This window comes from Cystoisospora suis (assembly GCF_002600585.1).
Source record: "Cystoisospora suis strain Wien I chromosome Unknown contig_9094, whole genome shotgun sequence".
NCBI classification, from domain to species: domain Eukaryota; phylum Apicomplexa; class Conoidasida; order Eucoccidiorida; family Sarcocystidae; genus Cystoisospora; species Cystoisospora suis.
The window spans coordinates 1-13,455 of record NW_027161872.1 but is presented as its reverse complement, the minus strand read 5'-3'; the positions used below and the strand labels follow the sequence as shown (position 1 = coordinate 13,455).

Genomic DNA, 13,455 nt, shown 5'->3' with positions numbered 1-13,455 from the left:
TCCACTGAGCTACGGTGCTGGAGGTCGGGCGAATCTGTCGTTCCCGTGAATCTGCCTGATAATCTGTTGCAGTTGTTAATAAAGGCCCTGAAGCGCTGAACGGTTTCTAGTCACGCTACTGCCAAGAACTGACCAGACGACTTCTATCTCATTCCAGTGGAGAGCTTGTCAGGACTCCCAGGAGGGTGTCAAATCCTATTCACCCCCAATTTCTCTCAGACTATCGTCCCCAGTTTGACGAAGTGATCGGGCGTTGTACATCCACTCGCGCGTCCGATGCTATTAGGGATGCGCTCTGGAAGCGAGGCCGCTACCTTGAAGGCATGGAGGAGTGCAAGACAGGCTTTCATGTTGTCTGTTTTCTGGATGTCTCATAGCAAAGCTATCTGGGCACAGATAGAGGTCGCGCCCGGAGGGCAGCGGTACGTGCTCGGCCCAGAACAAAGGCGGAGCACAAGAAACGAGGCGATCGAGGCAGGCCTACGTGTACAACGAGTCCGGATATCCTCTCTCTGGTTTTTCGGGCTGATAAAGGTTGCTCGTAGTCCTAACGAAAGTCGAGAGCAACTCAGAAGCTCGACGGCTGCCAACCTGCGAGCGGCGTGTACGGCATTTTGATCGGGTAGGCTGTGACTACAAGCCTCCGATACAGAGATCAACTAAGGAGGTCTCAGATGAATGAGAATGTACGGAACGCTGTCGCGCGCCGTCCCCTCGGGCTAGTTACTCACGCACAGACGTACAAGACTTGCATACGAACTCAACTGATTCGATCTGGAGAAGCTCTTCGGGTGGTAGCGCCTCTTCTTCTTCTTTCTCGTCTTCCTTCGGTACTTCGAGGTCCTCGGGCTCTCTCACCTGAACGGCAGTTTCCCCCCCCACAAAACGTGCCTTTGTACTGACGGCGGGCGCTTGTAGAGGAACTCTCAGATAGATGTAAAGCCGCGCGCGAAGCGCGTCCATCAAACAGAGCATATATCAAAAACAGAGAGAGCATACCCGAACCATGCACTGTGAAAATAACATTAGTACCATCTACCGACAGTGGCTGCAAACGGGAGAGTAGAGAAAAGACGGCCCTGGATGCACGAGACGCAAAGAAGGGACGCGACAGCCGGAGAACCGCTGTGGACTTAGGCGTACCTTCTGTATATATTCACCAATCACTTGGTTCCCATTGGGAAAGACCCAGACGCCTTTTCCGCACGGTTTGTTTCTCTTGAACATCCCCGTGTAATAGATTCCGGAGGGAAGCTGCCAGCGGCCGTGCTTTAGCCGGCCATGCTGCCAGGTACCAATGAGCTGAGACTTATCTGCAGCGAATTTGTACCGGCCGAACCCTGACTTCAAGCCGTTGCTCCACTCCCCCACGTACACGTCTCCATTCGGGTACCTCATCGCTCCACATTCGTCTCGCTTGCCCTCTCGGAAATGACCCAGATACTTCGCGTACCGATCCAGAGAAGGGTTTACGGGCTCGTCTGTACAGCCATAAGCAAAGCGGACATTTGGTTACTAATCCGATTTCCGTAACCCGTCCCTAGATCACTGAAACTGTGCCTGCGCACGCGCGCGGAGGCCTTCGAATAGCCCTGTCCGGGGCCTGGCCATTCGGTCTTTCATCGAAGGACACTGCAGGCTGAAGGAACACCCCCCCGATTGATTCGCACTACACCTTCCGGCAGCCCGAACTAAGGGTGGAGACTCTCCCGCCAGCACGTGGGTTGCTGTCCTGTTCGAGGTAACAATTGATGGAGATCATGGGTCTGTTGTCGCTCGTTTTTCAGAGAGATACAGACCCAATCTCCCAGTTGGGTGTCCTGTAAACTCTGTCAGAATTAGGGCAATGAAGATGGTTTGCCGAAGATTCAATTCCTGCACTACACTACTGCGACAGAGTTAAGCGAACGCTGAGTGACTCGAGGACTTCGTGAACTCTGCACGCTTAGGACACCACCGCTAAAGCCTTCTCATCCAGAACGGGAAACGCGGTTTTAGTACCTTCCCTGTCCTCAGGGGGTTGTTCTTTGTAAGTGGCAAGGCCTATGCCGCTTTTCTTGTTTTGCTGGAAATCTCCCTCGTAGGAGTCGCCGTTCCAGTACCAGTAGGCTCCTGAGCCATTGAAGTGCAGATCAGGACACCTTTAAAACAGATTCTGCGATGTCGCTGTGACAAGGTCGAGACAGGCAAGGGAATCAAAAGAGTTGTTCCCAAATGTGTTCATTGATCTGCTTTCATCGAACCCGCTTTCTGAAGCCCTGATGTAGCGTGCTGGTGATGCTTAAGACGCTACCAAGAGCTGAAGTATTTCTCCAGTCAGTCACCCAAGAAGGAGTCACAAGTGCTAACAGTTCCTATGCATGTACGGATGCCTGTTTGTTCTTGCTCACGAAGGCGGAGCGAATACACTCAAACATGTACAGTTCCATGAGCGGCTCAGGGGACATACATAGTAGGCGGGAAAGTATGGTGCTGCCATGTGCTGCCATTGTGAAGCAGAGAAGGCTGCCAGGATACCCTTGCAGCGTAGACCCCGAACTCATCCAGTAGTGTCGGGCCACGCCGGCTTGCTTACCTTTGCCTTCTCGGACCCCATTAACGTAATGGCCTTCGAACTTCTCGATCTTGTCTTCATCGTAACGATAGGTAGCTGCGCCAAAGCCAGTGTATTCACGCGAACTGTGCGACTTCCCTGCATCGGTGACGATAGTATACTTGGGCAATTCAGTTTCTTCGTCTGAGTTTTCCATTTTGAAAACGGGTGTTCTTAGACGGCTACTGACGTCACGTCAACTTGGTAGCTGCATCGGACAGCGCTGTAAAGGCCCACTAAAACCGTATTGCCGGAGAACCGCGGCTACGCGCCGCTTTTCCATTTCTTTACTTGACTGCATGTCAAAATGGGCTTCCTGATCCTTCGCTCTGTGGGGCAAAGCCTTTTTTTAGACCGGCATGCGTACTGATCGAATGCTTGCGAGGGAAGCAATCTCCGCCTCACCAGTCAGGTGCGCCATTTGCGCTCGGCCCACACCTCAACCAGGAAACTCATTTTGATCAGCGGAAGAACAACACAGTAGGCTAACTGACTGGAAAGCGAAAGTGGCCGGATCTTCTTCCGGTGTGAGACCGCAGCGAGCTGTCCACAACTGTGTAATCAGTGCCCGAATCCATGGTCACTGTCGGGTACGAGGGTTTCCTCCTGGTTAATCACACATGCACACTACGTTCAAGAACAGAAGAGAATCTCCAGATCTTCAGCCGCCAGCCTCATTTCCTGAACTCGTCAAACTGCCTCTCAAAAAAATCGCAATACTCTAGCCTTTCCTCTTTCCATCAGCTCCATCACTAAGCTTACTTTTAGCCAAGCGGTTTCTTTCACACCTTCAACTTCACAACGTAGAGGCACAAACCTCCCAACTTGTCTTGAACAGTTGAGCGATACTCACCAAGTCCCTGACCGTCCCCTGAACACTGCCTGTTCTTTCCGTTTGCTGAGCGAGTTATCTCACGCGACCAGGCAACTCTTGGTACTCTACGGAATCAGCGTGCTACTGCCAGCTTTCTTCTCGGAGACTTCCGGACTGGTCGGCAACTGTTGGAGGTCGCCGACGCGTTCTTTAGGCTGGGCTTCGTCAGCCCTGGCAGGACTGCTGGCCATCTCCAGACAAAAGAGTGACCGAAGTCATGGAACAAGAAGGACATCACCAAACCCTCGGAGTAATGTACAGTCAAAGGCCATAAAGCTTGAAGAAACAAGTGGTGCCCATGATCCAACTGGAGACAAGTCCTGGCTCCCGTTCTTCTTCTCTCTGATGGTCCGCAGTATCTCCTCTCTGCGATCGGGCGACGGGTACACCTCTGTGCACCAAGCGAGAAACTGCATGAACAAGGACTCGAGTCGCTTTTGCCCCGTATTCTGCATACTGGGGTATGCAGCTGTGAAGCCTTGCAGATCTACTAGGTTTCCACGAGCTCGACGCAAACGCCATCTTGTCAACCTTGTCAGTTGTGTCAGTTTTACTTGCAACTAGAAGCATGTCGCTTCCCAAAGCGGTTGTCCGGCAAGCCGACATGGACTCGGCAGAAATCGACTTTTTCATCAACACTGCCATGCAAGGTATGCCACTGCCAGAGGAAACTTCTTACCTGTGACAGGGGGCTCACGTTTCTTAAGTACTCGCTTCCGTAGACTGCGGACTAGGAGCCTACCCAGGCCCATTCACTTCTTGGTGTCCTCCGACTGCGAGTCTATAGGGCGTGCGCGCTGGAAGAAAGTGCAGGTGACATGTGTGTTGTCTCTTTTTACAGCTCTTGAGACCTGCCCCACGGAGCAAGTAAGCAGTAGGGCCGTTCAATTCACACCAGTCACACTCTTTGATTACCTGTATTACCCAAGACATCGCACCTCGACTGCCCTCAATTTGAAACCACATAGACCACGAAGTCCGGCGATACAGGTAAGATCGAAATTTTCTGGCCACTCCGGCGATGTTTTGCTCTTGCTATGATTTCTCAGGCAATTGCGACATACCTGAAGCACCAGGTCCAGAAGAGAACAGACTCCACCGGAGGAAGCGCGGCCTGGCACGTCGTGGTCGGCAGGAATTTCGCGTCCAACCTTACTCATGAGTCGGATCACTATCTCTACTTCTACGTTGGGCAAACCGGCTTTCTCGTCTGGAGAACGCCTTGAAAACTCAACGTGCAACCTGTATGCATCTCAGTACTAGCTGGCTCAACACTCATCTACCGGAAGCTGCTCTAGGGAGAGGAGTCGGGGACCAGTGCTGGCTCTATTTGATCGAGGGCTTGAAGCCTGGCCCTATGAGAGGGCGGTCTCAGGCGCTGGTTCCTCATCATACTTCAGCAAACGCCCAGGATATCTTTGAGCCTGTGCGACGTTGTATGACTCGTGCGCTGCTGGCGAAGTGGCCGTCGTTATGCCCGGCGAAGTCTGCACTGCACCCACCACCGACTCGTGAAAAAGGCTATGTGGACAGACGTAGTGCTCCCTGCGGTCGGGGATGTTTCGTGGGGAAGCCCAGCAGACGCAAGTCAGGTAGGTCTGGATCCCGTCCAACGAACTTGGCCGGCGGGAACCGGTCCCAGGAGAATTCGTGTTTCGAATGCTTGTGCTGGGGTACACACCAGTGGAGTCAATACAACCGTCTGAAACCATGCCGGGGCATGTACCGGACGCTAAGATCCAGGATAGTTCCCTTGAACTGAGTCCAGGCATTCTTCGATTGCCTAGCTTCTTGAAGGAGAGATCGTCACGTCACCGGAGTTCCCGTGGCAGCGAGAGCTCATGTCAAATCGTCCTGTATTGGTGGTGTTACGTGAACGAAGACAGGTCGTTCAAAAAGACAAGTTTGTCATTCGGTCAACTACCCTAAAAAACGGCAAACCAACACACTGACGCTCACGTCATACAGTGGAGCATCACCCGTCAGCGCGGGTGGTATAAACCGCAATGCTGGCTGACATTCACGCCCTTTTTCACTCGTCATGTCGCCTTCAAGAAGAAATTCTACCTCTCCGGGCTTGCCCGCCTTCCACGGAACATGTCGGTCGTAAGGTCCGTAACACGCTTGTTTTCTCTTAGCCATCTGCCGGCTCACGGTGAAACTGGACGGAGGAATCACCGAGGGCGAGGCAAGAGCAAAGGCACATTGTCTTTGCCGGCGTCACTTGTGAACCACACTGGAACAAGAACGCAGTAATTGCCAAGGCCAAAAAGAGACGACGGAGGGGGTTTGATGGGTCGTAGTACTGTTATTTAAATACTGACACCGCAGCCAAAGAACAGCGACACTAGATCGACAACCTGTGTCAGCTGCCACAGTAACTTTCCAAAAGAAAAACTCACTGTTCGCAAACTAATGCGCCACCACTTCTGGTGGATCACCATCAGACGTTGTGATTTTTAGTAGTTCTGTGGACTAGAATGCTACTCATCTCGAGGGACTGGGACTGAGTTATCAAGACGATCAGTCGGATCTGTTTGAGAGAGAAACTGAAGGAACTGTTTTCTCTGTTCTTCCTGGTCGTGTTCTCTCTGGGTCACCGACTGACGGCGTAGCAAACGCAATTCAAACTGCCTGTCGATCACCAGCGTGCCTGTGACGACGGTAGTTACCATGAGTATTGCGAACGGCAAAGCTGCGAAGAGGCACAACAATCCAGTTGTACACAAAGGAAATAATCTACAGACAAAGACATTCTATATCTCCGGCTGCTCTGATCTGCATAACCTCACAGAGAGACCTGCCACACGCGCGGCCGTCCCCCCATCATTATCCAGCCTTTCATTCTTTATATATTATATATTCAAAGCGGAAGGAGTTCCAGCGAATCTAAAACACCAAGTGATACACACTGTGGAGCCTCATGCACAGCCATGGCTCCTTCGCTCAGCTCAATCTATCCGATAGCTCATATTTTCCGGTTTAAAAAAGCTGCACTACTACGGGATACGACTGTCCCGTCCATGTTGATCTCTCTCCGACTGGACATTCCTTGAGATGTCTGCTGAGCTTATCAGTCTCGGCGTTTCCTGATGGCAAAGACGCGCATGTGTACCACGTTGAGGACCTCAATAGCAGAAGTGACTACTCGGTTCAAGGAAACTTCCTATTCCACTGTGTAAAAGACTTACCCACAGTAACAAGGCCTGTCCGTCTGTCGAATTGAGCTACGCCATCCTTGGCTTTAGTGAATGACCGATCAAATTTCACGAGCTTATGCCGGAGCCCAAGAGGGAGCAATTTCCATAACGCGAAAAGCCCCATGGCGTCGGCTCACCACGCCACAACGAACAAAGAAAGACCCCATGCAGGTAAGACTTCGGGAATTGCCCGTTCGGGGGTGGATTGCTGCTCGAAAAAGGCCAAAAATCCGCACCCGAACTATGACTGGCGTGCAGTCCTTCAAGACAAAGCCCGGCACATTAATGGACCTGCTTCCTTCTCTCCCGAACTGCCGGTGGAGACGAAGAACGACTGCTCTTCCGGTGTACGAATTCCTCCGTGATGGAAGTCGCGAAAAGCGCTGTACGGAGATCACGTCGGGAACGTGCACAAACCGGAAACTACCATGCTTCGAAAAAGGCACCGCGAGGCTGCCGGGACAATTGTGAGAGCTGCACAAGCGAAGGCTCAGCTGAAATGCGCGGCAACTTCCCGCTGGAGTCCGTCCTGGGAAAACCAACGACACAAGACGCTAGCGGGTAGTGCAAAGATGCTTTGTCTAGGCGGGAGGCCTTTCAGTAAGACGGCGGAGACACATGATGAGGGCGAAAGGTCTCTCCAGGGTAGAGATGTAAAAGTAGAAGGAAGAGAAAACGCTGTTAGCGTTCACGTCAGCATGTGCCTAGCGTCGATTTCCTCATCTCTACATCTTGACCAAATGCATGCACACCTTTTCTCAAGGCGTGCCGCTGCACATGTAATCAATTACCTGGAGAACCGTTTCTCTCGTCTAGCTCTTCAATAATGATTAAGGATATCTTAAGCATTATCAGAAGAACTGTTACGCTGAATGAACACACTGAAAGCAGGCGGGCAACGCGTTAGAGATTGTGTGGTGTTTCTGCCCGTACTTCGGGTTGCAAGAGTAAGGTATCCCGGGGCAACGACATTTGGCGTCGCTTCTTTTCTTGCAGAGTTTCAAAAAGATCTTGAAAAGTAGTGCCTGAGGTAAATGCATGTGTAGAAATAGGCCCTTGCTCAGAAATTGAGTGGCCAGAATGAGCTGCGTCTCAAGACCAATTCCGACTCTAAACTCTCACGCTGACTCTAGTGGGAGTCGACACGAGCGGAGTGGCAAGAGGTAGGGAGGGTATCTTACCACTCCAATTCTTGAAAATCTACGCCTATCCGTTCCTATGTGAACGACGATGTGTTTTCCAGCGTTTGTTCTCCACTGGCATTCTCCGTTCCAGCATTCTAACTCCTTAGAAGACATTTCGTAGTTTTGTGTGGAGTTGCTAACGGTTCTAAGCATGTTCACTGCTTCTCAAGACTCACCCTTCCTCTCTTTAGGAACGCAACCACGCCATGAACAGTGACGGAAGACGACAAAAGTACAGACTTGCCAGTGAGTCACGTTTCGGTGGACCAACGGGGAGTTTTGGGAGCTGTACAACCTCCAGCACGAAATACCAAGTGGACATGCGACGGCAGGCCGAGGGCCCCTTACCGATGCCGGCATTCCTATGGCTGTTTGGTTCCTGGATCTCCAGTATAAAGTCTTCACGTTTACTTGCACCCCCTGAGGGCTTCATTTCTTCTCTCCTAGTGCCAATCTATCGACCGACCCGGCTGACATGTTTGACGGGAGAAAGGAAGACTCTGCTTCTTTCTGTCCGTTGACATCTTCATAATGACTAATACGGTCTTTCAGTCGTCTACCTACGATTAATCGATGTGCCCGCGAGGAAAAAAGCAAGTGCCTCCGCTGGGAAAAATTTAGAGTGTCTGCACTCCAGTTGGTACTCCTGGGGAGCGCGGTGCCTGAGTAGTAGACTACATAGCAGTAGTCCGCAGTACTGCTCGTAGACCGCTACAGCGAGGAGGCGGAAAGAAAGATGCGATTCTCCCGATGCGTCGTGTTAGATCATGGCGACGTACCGGAAAAAGAGAGAGGAATAGTGGTTAGATCCACAAGAAAGAGTAACCTTCCGAGTAGCTTATGAGACTCTCCGTACTAGCAGGCTAGCACACGGAAGCAGGTTGCTCGGGAAGAGATTTTCGCGGTTCTTTCCTGTCATCCCGTGCGAGGTAGAGTCCCCCTGTCCTACCCATTCCTATGGTTCGTCACACGTATCACGCGTGTGTCTGCACAGTGGTAGAAAGGCTGGTCTAGGTGACACCTTTCTCCTCGGGCCCGCAACACGAATCCCTGATTAGCTTGAAACACAACAGAAACTCTTGTAAACCTGGTCGGTCACACGCATTCCAAACCCGCACCAAATTCCTCGTCTCTGTGAAAAGACTTAGTGGATAGCTGCCTGCTGAAGAGAAGCTAGTCGTCGTTCGCGGCGGCAGCTATCTCTTCACAAGGCAAACAGCGACCGGGTGTATTCGAGTGTTTATTTCTTAGGCAGAGATCTCCTGCTTAATCCATTTCTTCATTGTCATGAGGACAGAAACCGGAGACCACTGGCATCCTTGAGATTCTCTTTCGATTTCTATCGCAAAGCCAGAAAAGATCCAGCAGGCCGTGGGTAGTTTGTCTGCATGCCCGCTTGGTTGCTGCTTGCTGAGTTGAGAAGGAATTGCAGCAGAGCTCGTGTTTTAGTTATCTTAAATAAGAGAATGAGAGAAATAGACCGATAGCCCCCCCACCCCTTAGACTTAGAAGACATTTTTATAGTCACCTCGTTTCTCGGGGTTAAAGAAACCTTCAGCTGCTGTGTGTCGGAATGCATGGGTATGTCCCCTTTGCAAGCGGAATTGTTTCAGAGAAAGAATCTCCTTTTCTCGCTCTCCCCTGTTTCTCTGGTTTCTTCTTTCAAAACCTTTTCATTTCTTCTGCAAAGACGGTCGCTTGTTGTTCTTTTTCTCCTCTTTTTCTCCTGTCTCGACACGACTCAAGCAGAAGAGATCTTTGAGTTCAGTCAGTATCCCCTCCATTCATACGTGTGATTTTTTTCGCAAACTTCTTCACCTTTCTCTCTCTTTTCTTTGTCTCCTTCTCATCCCTTTTCGTAGAATCTCCACAGACATTTTCTCTCTTTCCTCTTCTGATAGGCTCCTTACTCAAAGAATCTCCCTCGTGAAAAGACGGTAGAACTTCCCAGGGGTCGCTGTTTCGAATCGTCTCGATCCTCTTCCCTTTTCCTCCTCCTCCTCCTCCTCCAAACTTTCTTTCTTCCTTGTTTCTTCGTTGAAGACATGCTTGTCGTTTCTTCTTTTTCTAGCATCTAGAGATAAAACTTTCTTTCCTTTTCTCCAAGGAGAAAAAGATGGCGGAAATACCAAAGGAAGGTACTCCTCAAGAGAAACCTTCATATCTCGGTTCTCCGGGGACCTCTTCAACTCTTCCTAGCCGAAGTAGCAGTAGCCGTCATCATACCTCTGATCCCAAGAGAGTCGATCTAAATTTCGATTGCCCTTCTTCTCTTCACTCGGATAGCGATAAGAAAGACATATGTCCCGACAAGACCAGCGATTCTCTTCATCTTACTCCATCCACCTCTCAATCCGAAACCCCTCAACGAGCACATGACTCCTCTCTTAGGGACTGTTCTCCTTCTTCATCTTCACCCTATTCTTCTCTAAAAGAAGAAGGAAAGGAGAGTATGACTCGAAGCGAAGAAGAGGCGAAGAACACCACGAAAGAAGGTCTCTCTTCTTCTTCTCCGAGAAAGGATCGCTGTCCTATCCATGGGAGATTCTTCACAAGAGAAGAAGTTGCGAAGTGCCATTTTACACCTTGGTCAGGGAAGCCTTGTTTAGTGATTCATAAGCATTGTGTCTACAGTCTCGAGAACTTCTCTCATCCGGGAGGCTCGGATATTTTAAGCGGCTACTTTGGAGAAGATATAACGAAAGTGTTTGAAGAGATAGGCCATTCGGCATATGCCTCGAGACTTCTCGATTCTCTTCTCGTAGGAATTCTCAAAGAGAAACTCCAAGACTATATTAAAGAAGTCGGACCACAATGTCTGTGTCATCTCTCTGCGACTCCCGGCACGAATAAGGGAGAGAAGAAAAGTCTCTCTAGCTCTCTCAAAACAGGAGATCTTTCATTCAATAGGAATGGAGACCCGACTTACGATCAAGGAGAAGACCTCAGAAAAAGAACAAGAGGAGACGGAGAGAATGCGAGATTCTCTTCATCTTCCCCGGAAGAAGAACAAGAGACAGTTTCTCGGGAAGATCGTATCGACTTCTCAAAGCCTTTACTTCCACAGATATGGAGGTTAAATCAATATGAATATCAGCATCTCGTTGATAAACCTTTCTTAAAGGAAGATGTTCTCCCTTTAATGCCTTATGCTTGGTGAGCTTACCTGCGTCTTCGGGTGTACATACACTCCAAGTGACGAGGGTTATCGTGTGTTCTATCCCGACACTTTTCTCGCGCGTTCAAAATGCTGTTGTCTCCATCTGCCTGTCTGTCTTGGCACCTCTCAGAGTGTAGATGTCTTTCTTCTTCTGTAGTATAAAAAAGGTTTGTTTAGCCCATGAGCCAGCTACCACGACCAAGAGATCTATCAGAGAAGGAAGAATGATGGATCCTATCTATAGCCAACACGTTTCTTTCGTCATTCATCTTCTGCCTTTTTCACTTACATCATGTAGGCATCTTTCCTTGTATTCTATCGGGGGTATAAAACACAAAGCCGGCCCGGGGTGTATAATGATATGATAGAAATTCGTGTGTAGACCTTTCTATATCTTCTTTCTCCCTAATTGTACGGTCTTTTTGTCGTCACCTACATGTATGGCGGTTCGACACGTTTCTCGATGCTTGTAATTCGATTCGGTGTCAGTTGAATTATTTAATCCTCATATCATTATCATTCTAAGGAAGGAAGCAAAGAAGACCACGAACGAGATCTGTCCGTATCTTTGGGCTCTTCTCGAAGTCCACTTTTTCTTTTCTCGAAGTGTTGAGAAGGTGCTGCTTTTCATGGGGTCCCTATGCATTCTCACCTAGGTGTATCTACATACATCTCCACCTCTCAACATGTCTCTTCGATTGCCTCTTCCCTTCTTCCCTATTTTCTTCTCTTTCTTTCTCTTTCTTTCTTTCTTTCTTTCTTTTTGTAGGATGGAGCCTTTTTCCAAGACGCATTGGTGGATGATCCCTTTGATTTGGCTACCTGTGGTGTTTTACATGTCCTTTCTCAACGCAAAGACTTTATCTCTCCCTACATGTCTTCTTCTCTTCTCTTTAGGTGTATGTGCTTGGACGCTTGTCGAGTATCTTCTGCATCGCTTTGTGTTTCACTTTCCTGAGGAGTGGATCCCCGATAGTCCTCTAGCTCGCTGCGTTCACTTTCTCTTGCATGCAGTCCATCATATGCTCCCTCTCGATCCCTTAAGGTAAGAAAAAAGAAGAGAAAGAAAGAAGGAAGGAAAGAAAGAAAGAAAAGACAGGTAGAGGAAAGGCTTGCTGAAAAGAAGCGTGAGTGAAGTGACACGATGAGTGGGGTGAAGGGGGAGGTTGCGGGGTGGAGAGAGTAAAGAAAAAGACATCTTAGGAGCAGTCGATTCTTGAGAGATCTCGATGCTCCCGCTCATCACATGGGAGGCTAAATGTACTGCACATGCATGCGCAGTCGATCCAAAAATTCTCGATGACTGAGTAAAGATAGCTAGAGAGACAGAGATAGATGAAGAAACCCATATACGTATACATATAAATGTATCTATATATATATGTTTGGATCTATGCGCATATGTGTATACACATGGGTCGCTTTATACACTTACAAGTACATGCATTCTAGGGTGAGGGGCTCTCCTTCTTCTTCTTTTTCATCTACCTGGAGCTCTCTTTCTTTCTCTCTCGTTTTGTATCTTGTCTCTGTTTCTGTGTATCTCCTTATCGTGAAGTACTGTGTGAAGTGTATGTACACCTGATCGTCGTCATTCTCTCTACACAAATGGCTAGTAAAAAACCCTTGTGTAGAAGATACGACTTTCTCATTCATTCAAACTTCAGTCATCCGCATTACTAGCTCATCTCTGTGTCGTAACATAAATCTCCTATAGAGTTCAGTCACTTCTCCGTCTTCTTCTTCTTCTTTCCCTCTCCATACCTCCTCCCTCGTCTTCATTCTCGGTCATCTTGTATATTCTTTCGTCCTTTCTTTCTTTCTTTCTTTCTATCTTCTTTCTCCTTCTTCCCTCTTCACCTTTCTCTTCTTCTTCCTCTTCTCCTCTATCTCCCTTTCCTCTTCCCCGACTATCCTCTTTCTCCCATCTCTCTTTCTTTTTTTCTTTCTCCTTTACGTCGTGTCTTCATCTCTTCCCCTATCTATCTATCTATCTATCTTTCTTTTTTTTCTGTCTTTTCGGTGTGTGTAGGTTAGTTGTTCCCCCGGCCTTATTCGTCATTTTGGCTTTGCCTGTCTACGGTTTAGGAAGACTTCTCTTTCCTCGCTGGGTATTGCATGGCCTATGGCCCGGCGGTTTGCTAGGTTATATCGGCTATGATATGATCCACTACTCAGCCCATCACTGTGCTTTTCTTGTCCAGAGAATTCCCCACATCAGAGAAATGAAGATTTATCACATGCGACACCATCTTAGATTCCCTCTACTCGGCTTTGGCGTCAGTAGCAAATTTTGGGACCGTATCTTTCACACCCTCATCCCGACGTCCTCTTCTCTCTCAGAAAAAACTGCATAAGAAGACGCATAGATAGATCAAAGATAGATGGACTCAAGATAGGTAGATACATACATGGACTCATAACGAATCGAGACTTCTTATCTC

The 13,455-nt window shown here is 49.0% G+C and overlaps 4 protein-coding genes across 4 annotated transcripts; 2 read left to right on the top strand and 2 right to left on the bottom strand.

Moving 5' to 3' along the window:
• Positions 1 to 723: 723 nt before the first annotated feature.
• CSUI_010973 (morn repeat-containing protein) lies at positions 724 to 2,775 on the bottom strand (the record flags this gene model as incomplete). The annotated part of the gene is made up of 4 exons (XM_068071074.1): positions 2,576 to 2,775; positions 2,002 to 2,112; positions 1,144 to 1,481; positions 724 to 858 (listed from the first exon to the last, which is right to left on the bottom strand). The coding sequence occupies exons 1-4, from the start codon at positions 2,748 to 2,750 to the stop codon at positions 724 to 726; spliced, it is 759 nt and encodes a 252-aa protein (XP_067916953.1). The 5' UTR covers positions 2,751 to 2,775.
• A 1,260-nt stretch (positions 2,776 to 4,035) lies between these two features.
• CSUI_010972 (dynein light chain cytoplasmic-like) lies at positions 4,036 to 4,693 on the top strand (the record flags this gene model as incomplete). Its single annotated transcript, XM_068071073.1, has 3 exons — positions 4,036 to 4,117; positions 4,309 to 4,334; positions 4,517 to 4,693. 3 exons carry the CDS (start codon positions 4,036 to 4,038, stop codon positions 4,691 to 4,693), a joined length of 285 nt encoding a protein of 94 aa, XP_067916952.1.
• Positions 4,694 to 5,950: 1,257 nt separating this feature from the next.
• Positions 5,951 to 8,733, bottom strand: CSUI_010971 (uncharacterized protein; the record flags this gene model as incomplete). The annotated part of the gene is made up of 3 exons (XM_068071072.1): positions 8,631 to 8,733; positions 6,659 to 7,196; positions 5,951 to 6,162 (listed from the first exon to the last, which is right to left on the bottom strand). The coding sequence occupies exons 2-3, from the start codon at positions 6,789 to 6,791 to the stop codon at positions 5,951 to 5,953; spliced, it is 345 nt and encodes a 114-aa protein (XP_067916951.1). The 5' UTR covers positions 6,792 to 7,196; positions 8,631 to 8,733.
• A 218-nt stretch (positions 8,734 to 8,951) lies between these two features.
• Positions 8,952 to 13,438, top strand: CSUI_010970 (cytochrome b5 family heme steroid binding domain-containing protein). The gene is made up of 3 exons (XM_068071071.1): positions 8,952 to 11,007; positions 11,781 to 12,056; positions 13,044 to 13,438. Exons 1-3 carry the CDS (start codon positions 9,968 to 9,970, stop codon positions 13,366 to 13,368), a joined length of 1,641 nt encoding a protein of 546 aa, XP_067916950.1. The 5' UTR covers positions 8,952 to 9,967; the 3' UTR covers positions 13,369 to 13,438.
• The last annotated feature ends 17 nt before the right edge of the window (positions 13,439 to 13,455 follow it).

What these genes read in the sequence shown, in the direction of transcription:
- CSUI_010970 (XM_068071071.1), top strand. Translation starts at nt 9,968, where the DNA reads ATGGCGGAAATACCAAAGGAAGGTACTCCTCAAGAGAAACCTTCATAT. An exon ending in CCTTTAATGCCTTATGCTTG is followed by an intron (nt 11,008 to 11,780) that starts GTGAGCTTACCT and finishes TTCTTTTTGTAG; the next exon opens with GATGGAGCCTTTTTCCAAGA. An exon ending in CTCCCTCTCGATCCCTTAAG is followed by an intron (nt 12,057 to 13,043) that starts GTAAGAAAAAAG and finishes CGGTGTGTGTAG; the next exon opens with GTTAGTTGTTCCCCCGGCCT.